The 17,518-nt window shown below is 70.5% G+C and overlaps 1 protein-coding gene across 1 annotated transcript in view; it reads right to left on the reverse strand.

Moving 5' to 3' along the window:
• Positions 1-1,656: 1,656 nt before the first annotated feature.
• CAMSAP1 (calmodulin regulated spectrin associated protein 1) overlaps positions 1,657-17,518 on the reverse strand; it is a 29,279-nt gene continuing 13,417 nt past the window's right edge. Inside the window, exons 6-19 of the mRNA XM_037495453.2 lie at positions 17,137-17,169; positions 15,200-15,341; positions 12,606-12,745; positions 12,426-12,522; positions 11,204-11,381; positions 9,967-10,058; positions 9,623-9,707; positions 6,854-9,197; positions 6,288-6,424; positions 5,938-6,146; positions 5,648-5,750; positions 5,163-5,278; positions 4,921-5,039; positions 1,657-3,054 (exon numbers count right to left, since the gene is read on the reverse strand). Of these exons, the coding sequence (XP_037351350.1) occupies positions 2,752-3,054; positions 4,921-5,039; positions 5,163-5,278; positions 5,648-5,750; positions 5,938-6,146; positions 6,288-6,424; positions 6,854-9,197; positions 9,623-9,707; positions 9,967-10,058; positions 11,204-11,381; positions 12,426-12,522; positions 12,606-12,745; positions 15,200-15,341; positions 17,137-17,169 (4,098 nt within the window). The 3' untranslated portion in view covers positions 1,657-2,751. The remainder of the gene's footprint in view (positions 3,055-4,920; positions 5,040-5,162; positions 5,279-5,647; positions 5,751-5,937; positions 6,147-6,287; positions 6,425-6,853; positions 9,198-9,622; positions 9,708-9,966; positions 10,059-11,203; positions 11,382-12,425; positions 12,523-12,605; positions 12,746-15,199; positions 15,342-17,136; positions 17,170-17,518) is intronic.

Genomic DNA, 17,518 nt, shown 5'->3' on the forward strand with positions numbered 1-17,518 from the left:
TGCGCGGAGGCGCCCCGGGCGGGGAGGGCGGGCGCCCCGACGCACCCCCAGCTCGGCCCCTCCTGACCCGCCGGACCCCAGAGCCGGCCCGGAGGAGCCGCCGCTGTGCCCCGCGGGGTGGCCGCTGGGCCGGGCAGGGCCCCGGGAGGCCGCGGCCCGGGAGCTGCGCTGAGGCCCCGGGGCGGGCAGGAGGGCAGGGCGGGCGCGCCTCAGGCCTCCGCGCGCCTCAGGCCTCCGCGCGCCTCAGGCCTCGCGGCCGGCGGACGGGACGGCCGGTCAGAGCCCGCGCTCCGGGCCCGGTCCAGTGCGCCCCGCCGGGCCGGGCCGGCGCAAGCTCGAGCCTCGCCGTGGGCGTCGTCGGGCGGGGCCGGCGGGAACCACCGGGCGTCACGCCTCTTCGGGGGCGCCCCGGGGCTGAGCCCACAGGGGCGGCCCCACCCCGCGCGGGAGTCTGCCGGGGCCACCAGGAGCGTGCGTGCCATGCGTGCGCGCGCGCGGCTGTGTGCGTGCCTTGCGTGCGCGTGCGCGGCTGTGCGCGCGGGAAGCCGGAGGGCCGGCCCGGGCGCCGAGCGTCGCCCGCGCCGCCTCCCGCGCGGAAGCCCCGCAGCCCCCGCCCGGGCTTCGAGGCGCGGAGGGGGGGGGTGGGGGGGGTAGGGCGAGGCCGCCCCTGCGGGGGCCCGCGAGCCCCGCCAGCCCTGCGGGTCCCCTGCCACCTGCCCGGCCGGCGCCTCCCGGCGTCTCCCGCCTCCGCGGAGCCCCAGCCTCGTGGCGAGCCGGGCCGGCGGGCCGGACAGCACCGGCGGGCGCGCGTCCACGCCCCGCGGCCTCTGCCCGGCCGGCGGACACGGCGCGGGGCACCTGGCGCGGGCGAGGGGGCTGCGGCGCGGCTGCTTGACCCTGCGCCTCCCTCGCTGCCCGGCCACGCGACGGCCGCCGCCGGGAGACCAGCGAGACCCCGGGGCTGCGGGGCAGGTGGCCAGGGCCCAGGCGCCGACATGCCGGGCTGACCCCGCTGTGCTACCGGACAGCGCAGCCTCGAGGAACCCGCGTGCCCGGCAGGGAGTCCAAACCGCTCTGCCTTTCAGCTGCCCGTGGGGCTCAAGCAAGAGGGTGGCCCTGTTGTCCCTGGACATGGCCGACTGCCCCCGCCTCGCTGACCTCAACACCCTCCTGGGGCCCAGCCCGCCACCCAGGAGCCCACACAAAGCCCACCCTGGGGCACTGTGTTTGCAGCGAGGCCCTGTCTGGGCAGACAGGCACGGCCAGAGGTGGCCCGCACGTGGACGGCAGACGTCCAGAGACGATCCCACAAACCGAGAAACAGACGGCCACCAGCACCCAGGCCGAGGGGCCAAGACCTCGCCTCAGGAGAGCCCTGTGTCCCGCCCTGAGGAAGGGCCTCCACGGGCCACCACAAGGACAGGGACTTGGCCCAAAGCCCAGTAGAGGCACAGCCACCCCAGCAGTGCAGGCCACACAGCGAGAAGACCCGGAGTTGAGGCAGTTTTCCAGCTCTGCCAGCACTACCTCCAAATCACCCTTAACACCGCCGCCGTCCAGTCCAGTCCACTCCCCCCAAGGGCGCCCCATGGCAGACAAGTAGCTGCGCGGTTCCAGGGCAGGAGGCAGCGCAGATGCCCCGCCCGCCACCGCAAGGGCTGGCCGTTCACCAAACAGCGCGAAGCCCCTCAAAGGCCAGGCTGGGGCGACACCAACTGACAAGATGGGCCAGGACGCCCTCACACAGGCGGTTCCTATAAAGCAAATTAGTCAGTTACTTTATTACATTTTAGTGCTTTCTTAAAATAAATATGACGACATCAAACATACAGTGAGGAACAGCACGCGTGACGGAGGCAGGGCAGCCGCCGCAGGCATACCGGCCACGCGTCCAGCACGGGGCCCGGCCGCACCCTCAGCACCGCCCGCACCCCTCGCCAGGGCAGGACGCTCCCCCAGTGTCTCCTGTGCCAGTCTGCGGTTCTCCTGCAGTCTGAGGCTGCCCAGTGACGCCTCGAGGAAACGCGGGTGCAGTCGGCCGGGGGTGGAGCGCGGCCAGGCGCCCACTGGGAGGGCCGCCGCTGCCCCACTCGGGATCCTGCCGCGGCCCGAGCGCATGCGGTGGTGTCCCACAGGCGAGGCAGAGGCCCTACGCGGGGGGTCCCAGCGGCCACACGCACCTGCCCACGCAGGGCTGTGCCGCTCGGAGAAACACACTCGGTGAAAACAGGTTCTGCTTCACCAAAATCCATCTTCATTGAAGCGGACACTCATCAGCGGCCCGAACTCGACGCCCGCAGGTGCTCACCGTCCCCGCAGCCACGGAGGCGGCGTCGCGGCTGCCAACGTCACCCCGGCAGAGACGGAGCGCAGGCTTCAGTGCTTTCGGCGAACTCTCGTTTTCAGTAAACGTTTTCAGAGCAGCAAAGGAACTATCACTTCTTCAGAAATCTCAGTCGAGTGTGAATGTTGGCAGTAGACACAATCAATAAATACACAGTTCCGCACACGAAACAGACTCCCACGTGACAGCGCCCGCGGACACGCGCGCCCGGCGGGGGCGGGTCTGGGCGCAGGCGCGGCGGCCGTGCGGGGCTTACACTGAGGAGAGCTTCAAGTAAGAGGGGCCCCGGTCAGAGGTCTCGCCCCAGAGCGGGGGGCCGCGGCGGGCCCGAGTGCCGTGGTCTGTGCCTCTGACCAAGGCTGCGTCTCGCGCTTCGTACCAAGTGGGTGAGTAATAAATACGGAGGGTCACTTGCGAGTCTGGGTCTTCTTTGGCACCGCGGGCCGCTTGGGCTGCCACAGGTGGTTGTGAATGGTCAGCGCGTCCACGCTGACGGACATGGTCTTGGCGGGGATCAGGCTGAACTGCTTCCGGTCCGAGCTGTACTTGTACAGCTTGTCCATCATCTTCTTGGTGATGCTCCTGGGCCCGGTGCCCGTCAGCTTGTGGATCTCCTCCGCGTCGGGGTAGTAGCAGTAGAGGGCGCGGAACTGGCAGCCGGCGTCCCGGAACAGGATGATGTAGTGGTTGGCGTCGCAGCGCTCCAGCTCCTGCACGGGCGGCAGAGGGGCGGGTGAGGGGCGCGGCGGCCGCCATGCCAGCTGCCACCTGCCAGGTGCTGCGGCCAGCACCACCCACCGAGGAGAGGACTGGCCGGTGTGGCTGGTCCCCGGGGCTGTGGAGCTTCAGGTGCCACCGGGCACCCGAGAGGCCCCGAGGTGCTAGGGGAAGAGCTGGTAAAGCTCAGCGAAACCACGTGCCGGCGTGACACAGCAGCTAAATGCCCATCGGGGGCCCAGGGACGGCGTCACGCCCACCAGATGGGCAGACTCAGCACCCGGCAGCGGGAGCTGGCGCGGCTGGGCCTGGGGCCGCCTCCCCGAGCAAGGAGGGCGGCCAGGGCTGGCGGCGGCTTCACGGCAGGGCCCCTCGAGTGGCGAACACCGCCCCACTCTCTGGCCCGCAGCTCTCCCGGGGTGGGCCGTGCAGGCCGAGGCCCCAGCTGCTTCTCCGGGCAGGGAAGACGCCGTAAGGGCAGAAGTGACACCGCTCCCGCGGCCATCCCCTGGTTGTCTTGCGAGTGTAAGCGCATGCTGCTCCTGGCCCTCGAGCAGGCGCAAGCACGTTTGCTTTAAAAGGTCACGTGGACAGCGCGGAGCCCGGGCAGGACACCGGCCTGGGCAGCCCGGGCTGCAGGGCCCGCGTGACAGCGGGGGCACGGCTGCTGCTGCGTCAGCCCAAGCACCTGGCTCCGCTGTCCCCACACCAGGGGCCACCGCCACGGGGCCACTACGTGACCAGCACCCAACAAGAGCCCAGGCGCTGGTCTCTGCCTGTCCCCGTGGCCACCGCCCCAGGTCCCGCCTGTGGCACTGAGCCCCACGTGGGCTTTAAAAGGTCCCCTCCTGGGGAGGGGCCCCGGACCCAGGGCAGATGGCCCGGGTGGGCACGCTGGTACCGCCCTCCTCCCCAGACCTGGCCCGCGACACCAGGGCCCGCCCCGCCATGCAGAAGCCTTTCCGGGCCCGCGCCCCTCCTCAGACAACCCCGCTCCCGCGCCTGCAGCTCGGCCCTGGGCCCCAGCTCCTCCAAGGCCTTCCTCCCCCTCATCTCCACCCGGCTCAGCCGACACCAGCCTCGCATGGAGCCCAGCCGCCTGCCCCGCTCTGGGATAGGGGCTCCCATGCGCCGTTCCCCCCCCCCAGCTCAAATTCACGGGCCCCCCCCTTGTCACGCCCGGCTCCCCCCGGGCGCACCTCCTTCCCCAGTCCAAGCCTTCCCCGTCCCGCATCCAGAGCTGTGCTTCGACCCTTCGCGAAGCCCCTCCTGACCAGCCAGGGACAGACTCTGGCCCTGCAGACCCGACACCCACCCGCCCCTTCCCCTCGCCCTGAGTGCGCGTGACCCCCAGCCAGGAGGCCGGCAAAAGGGGCCACTGCCTGCCCTGGTGACCTGGCTCTGGGGGGACCAGGCAGCTCTCCACCCGCGGCCAGACGGAGCAGCCGCATCAGTGCGGCCGAGAGCTGGAAGCCCTGCCCCTCGCAGCCGGACCTCGCCTCTCGCTCAGATGCCGCCGGCAGCCGCCCCCGTCCCCAGCGCCCCCCAGAGTGTGGTGAGGCTGCCGTCCCAACCTTCGCTCACGCCCAGCTGCCACCAGTCCCCTACCACAGAGGCCACCATCCCACCCCCTCCAAGTGACCAAAGCTAGACCACCGGCACTGCCCAGACCTTCCTGGCCCCTGGCCCCCCTCGCGCCGACCCTCAGCCCCTGCCAAGCCCGGCCTGCCCGGCCCTGCTGTCCCCTCCGCGTGGGCACACTGCCCTCAGCTACTGCGGGCTCCATCTCCTCCCCGCTCCCCGCGGCAGCCCACCGCCCCAGCCCAACCTGCGCCCCGCCCGCCCGCGCTGCCACCTGCCTCCAGGATGGAGTTCTTGTGGGGCTCGTTCACCTTCCCGGCCAGGCAGCAGTGGGCGATGGCGTTGTGGATGATGGGCTTGTTGGACTTGCTGCTGGGCTCCTTGAAGAGCCGGGGGCCTGCGGGCGGGCCGGCGACCAGCTATGAAAACCCAGTCAAGAGACCCCGGGCCCCGGGGCTGGGCGCGCAGGCGCACGTCCCCCCACGCGGACACGCGCCTGCGGCCTCGAGAGAGCCGTCACCTGTGTACTCGGCCACCGAGGCGAGCGAGGACGCGGCGGATGCCGTCTCCCAGTCCCGGTCGGTGCTCCTGCTGGGGTTGCGGCTCAGCGCAGGCAGGGCCTCCAGGGACTCCACCCTGCGCGGCAGAGGCGGGTGGTGGATGGGCACGCAGGCGGTGGATGGGCACGCAGGCGGCCTGGACCCCACTGGCCACGGCCAGCAGGACCCACACAGAACAGGCGCCAGCGGTGCGGGGGCGTGGGGCCTGCTCCCCACAGGACAGCCTCGGCCCCGGGTGGGGACAGACCGGCGAGGCCTGCCTGCCACAGCCCACACTAGGGCGGCCCAGACGAGGAGCCCCCGGGAGCAGCTCTCTGGTCCCGCGGGCACGGGCTGGACACAGCAGTGGGGCCCCCACCAGCAGCAAGAGGGCTGGGTGTGAACCCGCTTTATCCCGGCTCTTAACCTGAAAGGCCCGTCCTCCCCACAAGCGCCCGCTCCTCACCGCTGGGAAGGCGTGCCCCCCGAGTGGACGCTCTCGGGCTCTGTGGTACCCGCGGAGGCCAAGGACAGGCTGGAGCCAGACTGGGCACGGCTCAGGTTATCAGCTGCAAGGCAAGAGGAGCCTGTCAGGCGTGTGCGCCTCAGCTGGGGCCTCCACGGCGCGGCCTCTGCCTCCTCCCGCCCCGCCATGGGGACACAGGACCCCCAGGGAACAACCCCAGAGCCCGCCGTTAGACAGGGCCGGTGCTGCCCAGGCCAGCCCACAGCTGCCAGGGCACGGGCGGTGCTCACGGGTGGAGGAGCACTTGGTGCCCGAGTCGCTGCAGGACTCCTCCCGGTGCACGGACTTGGGGCGCGGCTTCCTGGGCTTGGCCTTGGGCTTCCCCAGCCCCTGCTCCTCCAGGATCTGCTGCTGCTTCCGGCGCAGGTACTCCTGCTTGATGAGCTCCCGCCGCGCCTTCTCCTCCTCCTTCCGGATCCGGTCTTCCTCCGCCTTGCGCCTGCGATGGCGGCAGGTCAGCGCCTCGGCCCGTGGCCCCACAGGTGCCGGGGTTGCGGGGAGGCGCCCGCCCAGGGCGTGGGCAGAGCCCAGCACAGACATGGGCAGTGCCGGCCGTCCCCATGGGGGCAGTGCCACGTACCGGGCCTCGTCCCTCTTGAGCTCCACCTCCGCCTCCAGCTGCTGCTTGCGCAGGCGGGCCTCCTCGGCCTTGCGCTGCTGCTTGAGCAGGAAGGCCGCCCGCTTCTTGGCCAGCTCGTCTTCTGCTTTCTGCTCGTCCTACAAAGCAGATGGAAGGAGCCGTTACGGGGCGCGGCGCCCTCCAAGGCCCGCACCGCCATCGGACGTGCTTGTAACCCACGGGTAAACGTGTCCCTATGGAAACTGAAGTACAGATGGCTCCCCCCAGCCCCTCCTGTCCGCGTGCCCCCAACGATGCCCTCGCCCCCCCGAGTGACCATCTTCTCGCGTCTGCCCTGGACCCTCTGAAGGAAATGAGGCGTCCCCGTACCCCCAGAAGACACAGTCTGTCTTCGAGTCTCTCTCTCCACCCAGATGCCGTGGGGCTGGGCAGGGGCCACTGGGAGGGGGCAGGAGGCGCCATGATCTGGTGTCCTCACGTGGAGCAGGATGGGGTGGGGGTCCCCCAGGGGCGCCAGCGCTGTGGGCAGGCCCGGCAGCACCCCGGCAGCCATAGTGTGGGCCTACCTTGAAGAAGAAGCCAACGCCCGGCTTCTGCTCGCCCTCGCTCGCCAGCTCCGCCACGCTGTCCCGGCCCCCAGGCCCCACATCCTCGTCCGGGGCCTTCAGGTCCGAGAGGTCCACTTCGATGAGGCTGGCCTTGCTCCTCGGGGGCCCGTCCGTGGGGGCGCCCTCCATCCCCACCTCGCTCTGGCCACCACCCAGCACATCCCTGAGGCCTGCCTGCTCAGACAGGATGTTGGTGTCCCTGCTGGGGGGCGGCGCCCGCTGGTTGTTCTCGTCGCGGAGCCTGCAGCTCTCCAGGAAGCGCTTCTCGGGGGGGTCATCCCCAGGGGCCGGCCCGCCGCCCAGCTCGGAGGGTGTGCGAGGGTGGGTGCCAGGGAGCAGAGGCCGCCCATGGGGGGAGCCCTCAATACTGGGGGTCGGGGTCTTGCTGCGGGGGGAGCCCTGCTGCCTGTCCTTGGGGACCTTCAGCTCGGCCGGCCTGCCCGACCGGGAATTCCTGCCCTGAGCCGGGCGTGGGGCCTTGCGGGGACCAGTCACCCCCGTGGGGGACAGCGGCTCAGCAAAGTGAGCGGGTGCCTTGGCTCTCTGGTCCTGGGGGCCGCCCTTGGGGCCAGGCACGGGGCCCGAGGGGGACGTCATGAGCAGCTGCTCCTGCTGCTGGGAGATACGCAGGATGGCCTGCTGCAGCGTGCTGATGGTCTCGTTCAGCTTCTCGATGGACAGGTCGCACTCGCCCACGCCCAGGCCCTCGCCCACACCGTCCTCCAGCAGCACCGCTGACAGCGCTTTGCTCTTCTCCAGCTCGTGCAGGCTGGGGTCTCTCGGCCTGTGCTGCTGCCCCAGGGCCGGGCCCTCCCGGTCCCCAGGCTCGGCCTCCCCCAGGGCTGCCCGCCCCTCCTCCTTGACGAGAAAGCCCTCCATCTTGGACAGGGGCCCCTCCCGGTCCTCCCCGTTGTGCTGGGAGTACTCCCGGGCCAGGTGCTCAGGCCGGAGCGGCTGGGGGACCACGTCGGCCCGCCCCTTCTTGACCACGTGCAAGAAGGCCGCCTTCCCCAGCTGCAGCCGCTGCCGGGCAGACAGCGCCTCCACCTTCTTCTTCTGCGCCTCGATGGCGCGCCGCTTCTCCTCCAGCTGCATGTGCAGCTGCGCCAGCTCCGAGGCCAGCAGGCTGGCGTGCTCCCTGCCCTGCCGGCCCGGGCTCTGCTCCCGCCGCTGCTTCCACGTGGTCAGGGGGGCAGGGCAGCTTTCCGAGGCGTCGGGCGTGGTCTTCTGGGAGCTGCTGCTGCTGGACTTAGTCTCGCAGCTGTTGAGCCGCTGCAGCTTCCTCTCCGCGAAGCTGGTCATCTTCACGCTGCCGCTGGCCATGGAGATGCTGCTGACCTGGGAGAGCGAGCTCAGGCAGGGGCTGGAGCGGCCGCTGGCGTCGTCCTTGTCCTCATGCTCCCTCACCTTCATGTCCTCCTGCAGCTTGGCTGACTCCTCCTCGCCCAGGTACCGGGCGACCACTGCGGCGTGGTCCTCTCCCGTGAGGCCGGGCCCCACCTCCTCAATGCCCACCTCCTCCGCTGTGGGGCACAGCTGCAGGCCGGCCCAGGGCCCCAGGTCGCGGGGGCGGGGGCTCCTGACGCAGCCTCCCTGGAACTGGCCCCCCGCATCCTCACCGGTCCCGGCGACGTGCAGAAAGAAGCCGTCAGCAGACGGTCCCTGAGACAGCGGGTCGGAACCACCGCCGGCCAGAGGCCCCAGGCAGGCATCCCCCACCGCGGCAGGCGTGGGGCTGGAGACCACGGGCGGCTCCGCACCGCCGACAGGGGCGCAAGTCCTGCTGGGGTCGCGGCTGCCCTGGCTGCTGGGCACCCGCTTCCGCACCAGCGACTGGGGGCCCTCGCTGGGCCTCCTGGACGCGAAGCCCCTCGGCCTCCCCTCCCCGCGCTCGTCCTCCTTGGAGACGGCCTGCTTCTCCTTGGCCGGCCGCAGCACGGCTGGCATCAGTGGCTCCAGAAAGAAACTGTCAGGCTTCCTGTCGAGAGTGTCGGCCAGCCTCGGGGGCACCCTGGCCCCTGGTGCCAGGCCCGGGTCACCACTAGGGGGTGACCCGTCTGCCCCGACGAATGCCACCAGCTCCTCGTCCTCGTCCTCGATGTCCACGTTGTTCAGGAGGCTCCGGCCGTCGACCTTCTGGGCCGGGGGATGCGGCTGGTTCTGAGGGGTCAGAGTCACGACGCTGGATGCCAGGCTGTCCTTGCTGATGGAGCGGGCCAAGCTGACGCTGTCGCCAGAGCCGGGGTCCATGTCGCAGCTGGCGGCGTGATGGAGGGCAAACGGCGCCGGCTGAGACACGGGCCTGCGACACGGGAGAGGCCCGCTGGGGCGCAGCTCACGGGACCCGCCTGCCCGCACAGGGGAACGGGAGGACACAGCCCGGGTAGGAGGGCCAGGAGGGCCTCGGGCAAGCAGGCCCAGATACCATGGGCCCAGGGCCCCCTTATGGTCCCTGTAAGTCACTTGGGTCCCCAAAGTCATTTGATTTGTGACCACCACCAGGCCAGAGTCCAAGCTGAAACTTTTTAAAAACTAATTAAAAGTTGCAGCCAGAAACTCACTGCGTGAAAGTGGCTCCAGTCCCCACGGCAGAGCCGCTCACTGCCCAACGTGAGGCCTCCCCCCGCCCGAGCTCCCAGCCCACGGGAGACACGCCCCCCAGGCTGTGCTGCGCTGCTGTGAAGGGCGTGGGGAGGGCAGGCCGGGGACACCGAGACCGACACTCACCTGCCCCTCTTCTCTGGCCACGCAGCCACGGCCCCTCGAGGCTGGCCGTCGACGCGGGTCAAGGAGCTGGAGCGGAGCCGCTGGTCTGCAGTGGGAGCGGGGGGCTCAGCACGTGGCTGGTGTGACACGGCCCGCAGGGAGGAGCAGCGAACAGCTCTGGGGTGTCAGCCAGAGCTGAGCGTGGAGATGCCACAGCCAGCGGCACCTCACCCACAACTTCCCAGGCCGCTCTCGCCTGCGAGCCGGGAGGTCGAAACCCCCGCACTCTCATCCCGCCCAGTGCCCGCGCAGCCAGGCCGGGCTCGGAAGGGCCTCAGGGCCACGCAAGGGCAGGGCCATCTCACCTGGGGGCTCCTCCGCCTGCACCACCTTCTGCTGCTTCTGCCGCAGCGGGAGCAAGGGGTGCGAGGCGCTGAAGGCAGACGCCGCTTTCCCGCTGCACGCAAGAGAGAGGGAGAGCTCAGTCACCACCTCCGAGGCCAGAAGCAGACACAGAGGAAACCAGAGGCCCCTGTGGCCCCACACCCGCCACGCGAGGTCCATGGAGGCCTTGGGAGCCGGCACAAAGAACATCAAACGTGCCCAAAGCATCCCCAACCTGCCACTGGGCACACGCTGACCCGTCAGCCCACAGCCAGATGCACGAGCAGTGCCGGCAGCAGCAGTCCGACCTCCAGAGCTGCCCCCGCCTGCGCCAGGCCTTGGCGGTGTGGTCAGCACCTCGCCGGGCCTACAGACAGCAGAGCATCCTACTGGCTGGTGCTGCGCAGTCCAGCCGTGGGGAGACCCCACAGACAGCTCGCGGGGCGGCCACTCGCACCGCAGGCCTCGGGGACCCAGAGCCAGGGGCTCCCAGAGCCAGCCCCGAGGGGGCAAAGGACACCGACAGAGGCCAGGTGGGAGGGAAGGCAGCCGGGCAGGAGCGCGGCGTGAGGGCAGGGCGCCAGGAGCCCTGGGCCGGCCCGGGAGAGAGAGGACCATGCAACAAGGCAATGAGCCCAGCGTCCAGCCCCGCGTGGGAGCGGTCAGGCTGGTGCTGGTGGCCCAAAGTGGGAGGTGCCGGGCAGGTGCTCCTGCGTTAAGGCTGAGGGGCACTGTCATGGCAGTGGGGGGCACGCCCCGACCTGCACGTCCCCACACAGCTGGTCTGCAGGCAGAGGGCAGGCACCGGCTCCCACGCCCTCAGCCAGCCCGCGCTGGCCTCCCCGTCAGCTCGAGCCCGGGACATGCCGGCCCCTGCTGGGCACTGCCCAGATCTCACTGCCTCCTGTGGACGCATCCCTCAGCACCACCCTGTGTCTGCGCGCCCCTCAGCGTCAAACTGGAGCGAGGGTCCCGCCCGACGCCCCCGGCTCACAGCAGCTGGCGCATGCGGGCGGAGCTGGCCTGGCTCACATGCCTGTGCCTGCCAGAGCGTGGGGCTCCCCGCCCCCACCCCGGGGAGAGCTCCTTCCTCCTCTCCCCAAATTCTGGGAGCCACCAACCCCGAGACGGCCACCTGGAGCAGGCCCAGACAACGAAAACCCGTTTTAAGACACGCGCTCCTGCTCCTCTGCCCCTGGCCGCCCGCCCCTGACTCACAGATGCTCAGGCTCCTCGGGGTGCAGGGGGTGCCGGGGCCCCCCATCGGGCTGCAGCGGGGCGGGGGACGGCACGTCGGTAGGGCTCGGCGCAGCGGGCACCCCCAGGAAGCTGCGCTTGGTGGCGTTGGAGATGGGCACGGGAGGCCGGCTACCCCTCGGGTGCGGCGCGACTTTAGCTGCAGGAAGGGCGGCGGCGCAGCGTGTGAGCGTTTACACGTCACCAAGCGGCGTCTTCACAAAAAAAGGGCGTTCCCCGGCACGAATAACACCACATTCACCCAGAACGAAACTTCCCCCAAAAAATGATTTCAAGAAGCACAAACACACCCCACCAGAGACAGTCTACACCGCACGAGCCCCAAGGCTCACACGGGCCCCGCCTGAGCCAGGCTGGGACTGTCAAGGGATCTCGAGGCAAACAAGGGGACGTCCCCCCAGGAGGCAGGGCCTCAGCTGCAGGCAGGTCTGGTCGTGGGCCCCAGGTGCAGCCCGTGGGGCAGGTTTAGACAAGGAGAGGCCTATCTGCGAGGCGGCCCTTCCCTGCACTGGTCTGTGACGGGAGGCACTGGGGACAGCAAGTGCCAGAGCTGGCCCCTCGCTGACCAGCTGGCCACAGGACACAGTAGCAGGGCAGCGAAGCCCACGCAGGCCGGGCACAGGGTGATGGCAGGGGACGCAGCGGCTGCGAGAGCGTGAAGGGCAACAGGCAGCTGCAGACAGGAGGCGGCCCACACCCAGGCTTCTCTGAGAGCCAGCGACGAGGGCGGGGAGGGGCTGGTGCGCGTGCTGGGCACTGCCGCGTCCTGGCCTCCAGTCCCCGAGCTCCCGGGACTCGGCGGCAGAGGGCGCCCTCCGGGGCTGGGACACAGGGAAGCCTCTGCTGCAGGAGACCAGGCCGCTCTGTGGGCCCCAGAGGCCAACTCTGCTCAGCAGTACCGCCGCCTGCCCTCAGGCCCAGCTAAAGGCCGGCAGAGCACACAGGGGCACCAGGGGCCCCCAAGCCGTGCCTGCTGGCCGGGACCCACCCTGCGCAGGGAAGGCGGGAGAGGGCCACAGACCCACTGGGGGGGCCGGCCCTCCAAGTGACACCTGCTGGTCCCAGACGCTGACCACAGGACGGGTGGCCTGGAGTGGGGGAGCCGCCCTGGCAGAGCTGCAGCCGGACACCGGCCAGGCCTGGACGGGCTGTGTGCTGCCGGGAGGCCGGGGGGCGCACTCACCGTCTTTCAGCTCCTGGACATCCCTGGGTTGGACAAAATCTGGCTTGATGTTCTCAAACCACCAGAACAGCTCGGCAATGAAAACCATGATGTTCGGCTACGAGGAAAGGAAACCGAGGGCGCAGGTGAGGGGCTGACCCCGCGGGGCGGCGAGCAGGGGGGCTGGCCGCACCCTGTTACCTTCAGGACGAGGGGGGCGTACAGCACGTCTTCCAAGGCGAGGTAGAAGCACCTGTTCAGGTACTCGTCTGAGAACTCCCGCAGCAGCCGGATGTTGCACAGGCGCTCGGCCGTGGACATGGCCTCCTTCAAGCAGATGTCTGTGGACAGACCGGCCGGTTACGGGCCGCCGCCTCCGGGCCCGCGGGCGCAGCAGGGCCGAGTGCGACGTGTCACAAGCGCCATTTAAATATAGAAAGGAAGCTCTCGAGGCGGCGGCACGGGACGTCCTGTGACGGCCTGTCCTCGTCAGGCTGCCAACTCAGACCGGCGGAGGGTGGGAGGGCAGGTGGGAAGCGGCTCCAAGCACCGGCGGCTGTGTGGTCGCAGCCACTGAGCCCAGGGGTGCCAGCCGGAACCAGAGCCTGGTGGGGAGCAGGCGGAGAGGACCTCCTCCCTCGCCTGTCCCCGCGGACCCACCGCTGGCAGAGGCGGGCGTCGCCCCTGGGGCTTGTGTCCCGTCCCGGAGGGCTCGGGAAGTTCTCAGGTGTCAACGCCCGGTGCTCTGTTCCCAGGCGCTGGCCCCGCCTTGCCGTGGGCGCTTTGACCCTGGGTCTCTGCCGAGGGGCTCTCTCAGCGGACATCCCGTCCTCGCCCGCCCCAGCGCGCCCGCCCCCCACACCTGCACACTGTCCTGGCTTCTCGGCCTCCTGGGGGCTGCCCAATCTCAGGAGGGTGCCGGGAGTTGAGCGTGCAGCAGGGCAAGGAGCCCCGTCTCACGGAGGACGGTGAACCTGGCCGGCTTCTGCAGAAAGCGACCTTCCCTGCTGCGAGCGGGGCACGTCAGCTCCGTGCAGCCAGGAGCGGGGGTGCCAGTCTCATGGTCGCGGGGGTGGGGGGGGGGCGTCTCCCCCGGCCCTCCAGGCCTGAGGCCACAGTGCCAGGCTCAGCATCCCCTGAGGGGTGGGGAGGCACCGCTGCTCCGCAGACCTGCTCGTCCCCTCCAGTGCCTCCTGAGGCCCTGGGAACGGACCGACCTGTTTCTCTGGCTGGGCCGCCATCGCTCTCCTGCTCACGGTTCCTGGAGGGGTGGGAGGGCTGCTGCTCAGGGTCCAGAGCACCTGATCACCCCAGGGGAATCTGTGGCCAGGTCCCCTGACCTGGGCAGGCACCGGCTGGAGGAAGAGGCAGGAGGCCCCAGCACCACCCTCTGGCCACGCCAGAGGCACTGGAGGCCCAAGCCTCGCCCGCCCAGCCTAGTGTGTGGCCACGCTACCATGCTCGCCCTGCCCAGAGCAGCACCTGCGGACCCCAGCCTGCCCCAGTGCTCCGGAGGCGGGAGATGCCCGTGGACAGAGCCACAGAGTCCCCGCCCTGGCAGGGCACACACGGGAAGCGGGACAAGCTACGCGTCTGCTGTGAGTCACTTAAAGCGTGTCTCTGGCCCCAGGCCTCTGGGGCTCCGGCCGGGGCTCCCAGCTTCAGGGGGCTTATCTGCACCTGCTGCCAGCACCTGCTCTGCTCGGTCCCCCTCCCCACCCCCTGCCCACCAGCATCCCCAGAAGCCACGGGCTGCTCGCCCTCCCGGCTGGGGTGTGTCCACGCTGGCGCCACAGCCTCCAGAGCCGTACCGGCCAGCCACCGGGGCCCGAGTGCCCGCAACCCACGACACCCTACCCCAGTGCTTCCCGCCTCCAGCCCCAGGACAGGCGAGGAGGCTGGACACGACGAAAGGAGGTGCTGACCCGGCCCATGACTGGGAGGCCAAGAAGCAGACAGCGGGACGCAGAGGATGCAGACAGACAGAGGCTGGGGGCGCAAAAGACCGCCGAGCAGGGGCCATGCCTGGTCTCCCAGCCCCTCTCGTGCCCCCACCGCGCCGCATGTGCTCCGGCCCTGCCTGTCATGGCCTCGTGGTGCCAGCCCTGGGAGGTGGGTCCTCCACAGCCTCTGGGGCCATTGGTGCCCACCTTGGGGTGAGGCCTTTGCCCCACCCTGCAAAGCCCCAAGGCCCTGGCCCCGTCCTCACTAGGCTTGCACGTCTACCTCGGCCTCCCCAGTGGGCGCCCACACAACCCAGGCCTCCGTGCCTGTGGGCCAAGCCCACAACTGCGCCCACACACCCGGCTGCTCCCCCGGGCCCAGTCAGCCCTGTCCCACCCCACGCCAAGCCCAGGAGTGCCAAGGGAGCGCCCACCAGGTGGGCTTCTGGTGCAGCGCCACCTGCTGGCCCATGTGCCTGAGCGGTGGCTCTGCAGCACACTCGGTGGGGCTCTGTGGCGGCCCCCAGACCCGGCAGCTCCAGCCTTGGGCCGTGAGTTCGGGACCTGGGCACCAGGCCGCCACACCAAATGCAAAGGAGCCGCTAAGGGCTGAGGGCAGGAGTGGGGCATGCCCAGGTGGTTTCCACACCCCAAGCCCGCTCTGGAGGCCCCATCAGCTGCAGCCCGGGGCCTCATCGCTGCAGCTAAGTCACCGCTGCGTGATCGTGTCCCCCAGACACTTGCCGTCCAGCCTCCTCATCGGGCCTCTGCAGGCCGAGTGCCCACTCCCGCCCTAGCACCCTCCCCTGCCAATACCCAGAGATTGAGGCCTCTGCGCCGTGTTGCACTCACCGTCCAGCTTCATCTGCTCCGGGCAGTAGTAGTGGACCACGGCCAGGAGCGCGGCCCCATCGCTGCCGTCCCGCATGAGGTCCTCCAGCAGCGGGAAGTGGGGCGGCTGCCGGGCAGACAGGTGCTCCCGGCGGTAGCGCACCTGGGAGACAAGAAGAGGCCTCTGAACCCTCACGTGTGGTGGCACCGGCAGGCTGTCACCCAGGCTGGCTCCTGCCCGCCGGACAGTTGTGAGCAACGGCAGCCGCGCGGAAAAGCTCCGAGCACCCGCACACACGTCTGGCACGTGTAGGTGAAGACCAAGGATGCTGGCACTCACAGGTACCCTGGGAACAGCGCTCAGCTGCAGGGATCCCAGGCCTCCCCACTCTACTGGCACAAGGAAGGGGAGAGAGGCAGCCCCCCACAGGGAGAAACAAGCCAACCCGTGGCTGCTAGGCACATGGTAGGCCTGAGGGGCCGCCATGTCCACTATGCGGCCATCAACCGTGGCCAGAAGTGTGAGAGTGTGAAGAGGCGGCGTAAGAAGCTCCAGGGCTGAGCTGGACGAGGGCTGGTCTGCAGCACCTGCCCATGTCCCAAGCACAGGCCGCGAGGAGGGCAGGGCCTGGGCCCTCCCAAGTGCAGCAGATCTCCGAACGGACCCACGCGGGCAGCGCGGACACAGGTACGGAGGTCAGTAGTGCAGAAGGTCAGTGCTGCAGCAAGCTCGCAGCACCACCGGGACGCGGAGGCGTCCAGGAGCCAGGCTGCTGGGAGCGAGCGCACCGAGGCGGACGGCTGCAGACGGCTAAGAGTGAGCGGAGAGGACCCCCCGACGCAGCACCTCTGGCGGCCACAGGTGGGCGGCCGGTGTCCAGCACAGAACGCCCCTCACTCCTCAGACGGGCATGGGAGGCGCCGGCGGCTGCAGGCGGCATGCACAGGCCCAGGCGGCGCGGCCAGGCCACACAGACACGAGCACGGGGACGCTGCGGCATGCGGGAAGCACGGGGCAGCTGCTGCGGCAGACGCTGAGCGCCTGGACGCCGGCCGGGGCTGACCGTCCTCCCAGTCCAGGCGCCAGTCTCTAGGCCGAGGGTGGGGAGCCTCTGAGCCTCCGCTCAGGCCGGCCCACCAGGACCACTCCTGCCTGTGCCGGGCGGGGAGGCTCCAGGCAGGCTGGGGACAGGCGCTCCCGCCAGCGTCCCAAGTCCGCCTCTCCCGAGGCTGGGCGTCATGGGCCGCTGCTCCCCCGGCCTCGCTCGGTCGCTAAGCCCGCCCTCGCAGGTCTCTGCGTGCCCGAGCCAGACGGCAAAGGAGACATGTGCCCTGTGCCCTCCCCGTGACAGGGCAGGGCCCTTGGCCAGCTCAGCCAGCGACTGCTGACAGGCACGTCCCGGGGAGCCCTGGCCCAGTGCGTGCCCCAGAGACCGGCTGGGGGCGCGGGGCCAGGATGAGGTGGCGGGATGGGCGCGACAAGCTGGCTCTGGCGCTGGCGGCCCCCGGTGTGTGCGGCTGACCTGGAGCCAGACCGCGGCCTCCGGCCTGCCCGGGAGACGCGCCAAGGCTGACGCTTCCCCACAGGGCCACGCAGGGGCCGGCCACCCTGCACCCGAGTCTGTCCTCAGGCGACGCTTCCGCGTCACCACCCGAGAGGGGGGCTCACGGCAGGAGGCGTGAGGCAGAGGGTGGTACGGACCCGCCCCTCACACGGACGCTCTCCTCACACAGCAGTGGGCGTCGGGAGGGGGCCACGGGACCCGCCTGTGGCTCATCCACGGGGTAGGGCGCAGCCGTGCGTGGCCAGGGAAGGGGGCGCCCGGGGCTGCGCGGCCAGAGCCAGGTTGTCGCGCGTGGAGGAGCGAGCGGCCGGCAGGCAGGCCGAGGGCGCGGGGACGGGAGCGAGCACGTGCCAGGGGCGGTGAGGGCGCAGGGTGGCCGGCGCACGCACTTACAGGCACTAACTTCCAGTACCACTTGGAGGGAGACTGCCCGGAAGCGAGGGAAGGAAGCAGGAGAGGAGTCAGCACGGCAGGTCCGGCGGACACGCACCGCCGCGTCCACACAGCGTGTGCGCGGAGGGGTCCCAAGAAGCCAGACCCTCCCAGCGCTCGCCTCTGCGGGCGGGGCGCCCCAGGCGGCGGCAGCCACGACCCGGGAAGGGGCAGGGGCCTCCGTGCCCCGGAGGAAGCCTGAGGACGGGGGGCCGCCGGCCGGAGGACCAGGCGGCGCGGGCAGGGTGGGGCCCACGGCACACAGAGCCCCCGAGCCCGAGCGGGAAGGCGCCTCGCCGGGCCAGGCATCGGGACGGGGTCCCCGGACACGGCTTGCTGAAGG

This window comes from Talpa occidentalis, unplaced genomic scaffold (genome assembly GCF_014898055.3).
Source record: "Talpa occidentalis isolate TD23 unplaced genomic scaffold, MPIMG_talOcc4v2.1 talOcc4.7, whole genome shotgun sequence".
Classification (NCBI taxonomy): Eukaryota; Metazoa; Chordata; class Mammalia; order Eulipotyphla; family Talpidae; genus Talpa; species Talpa occidentalis.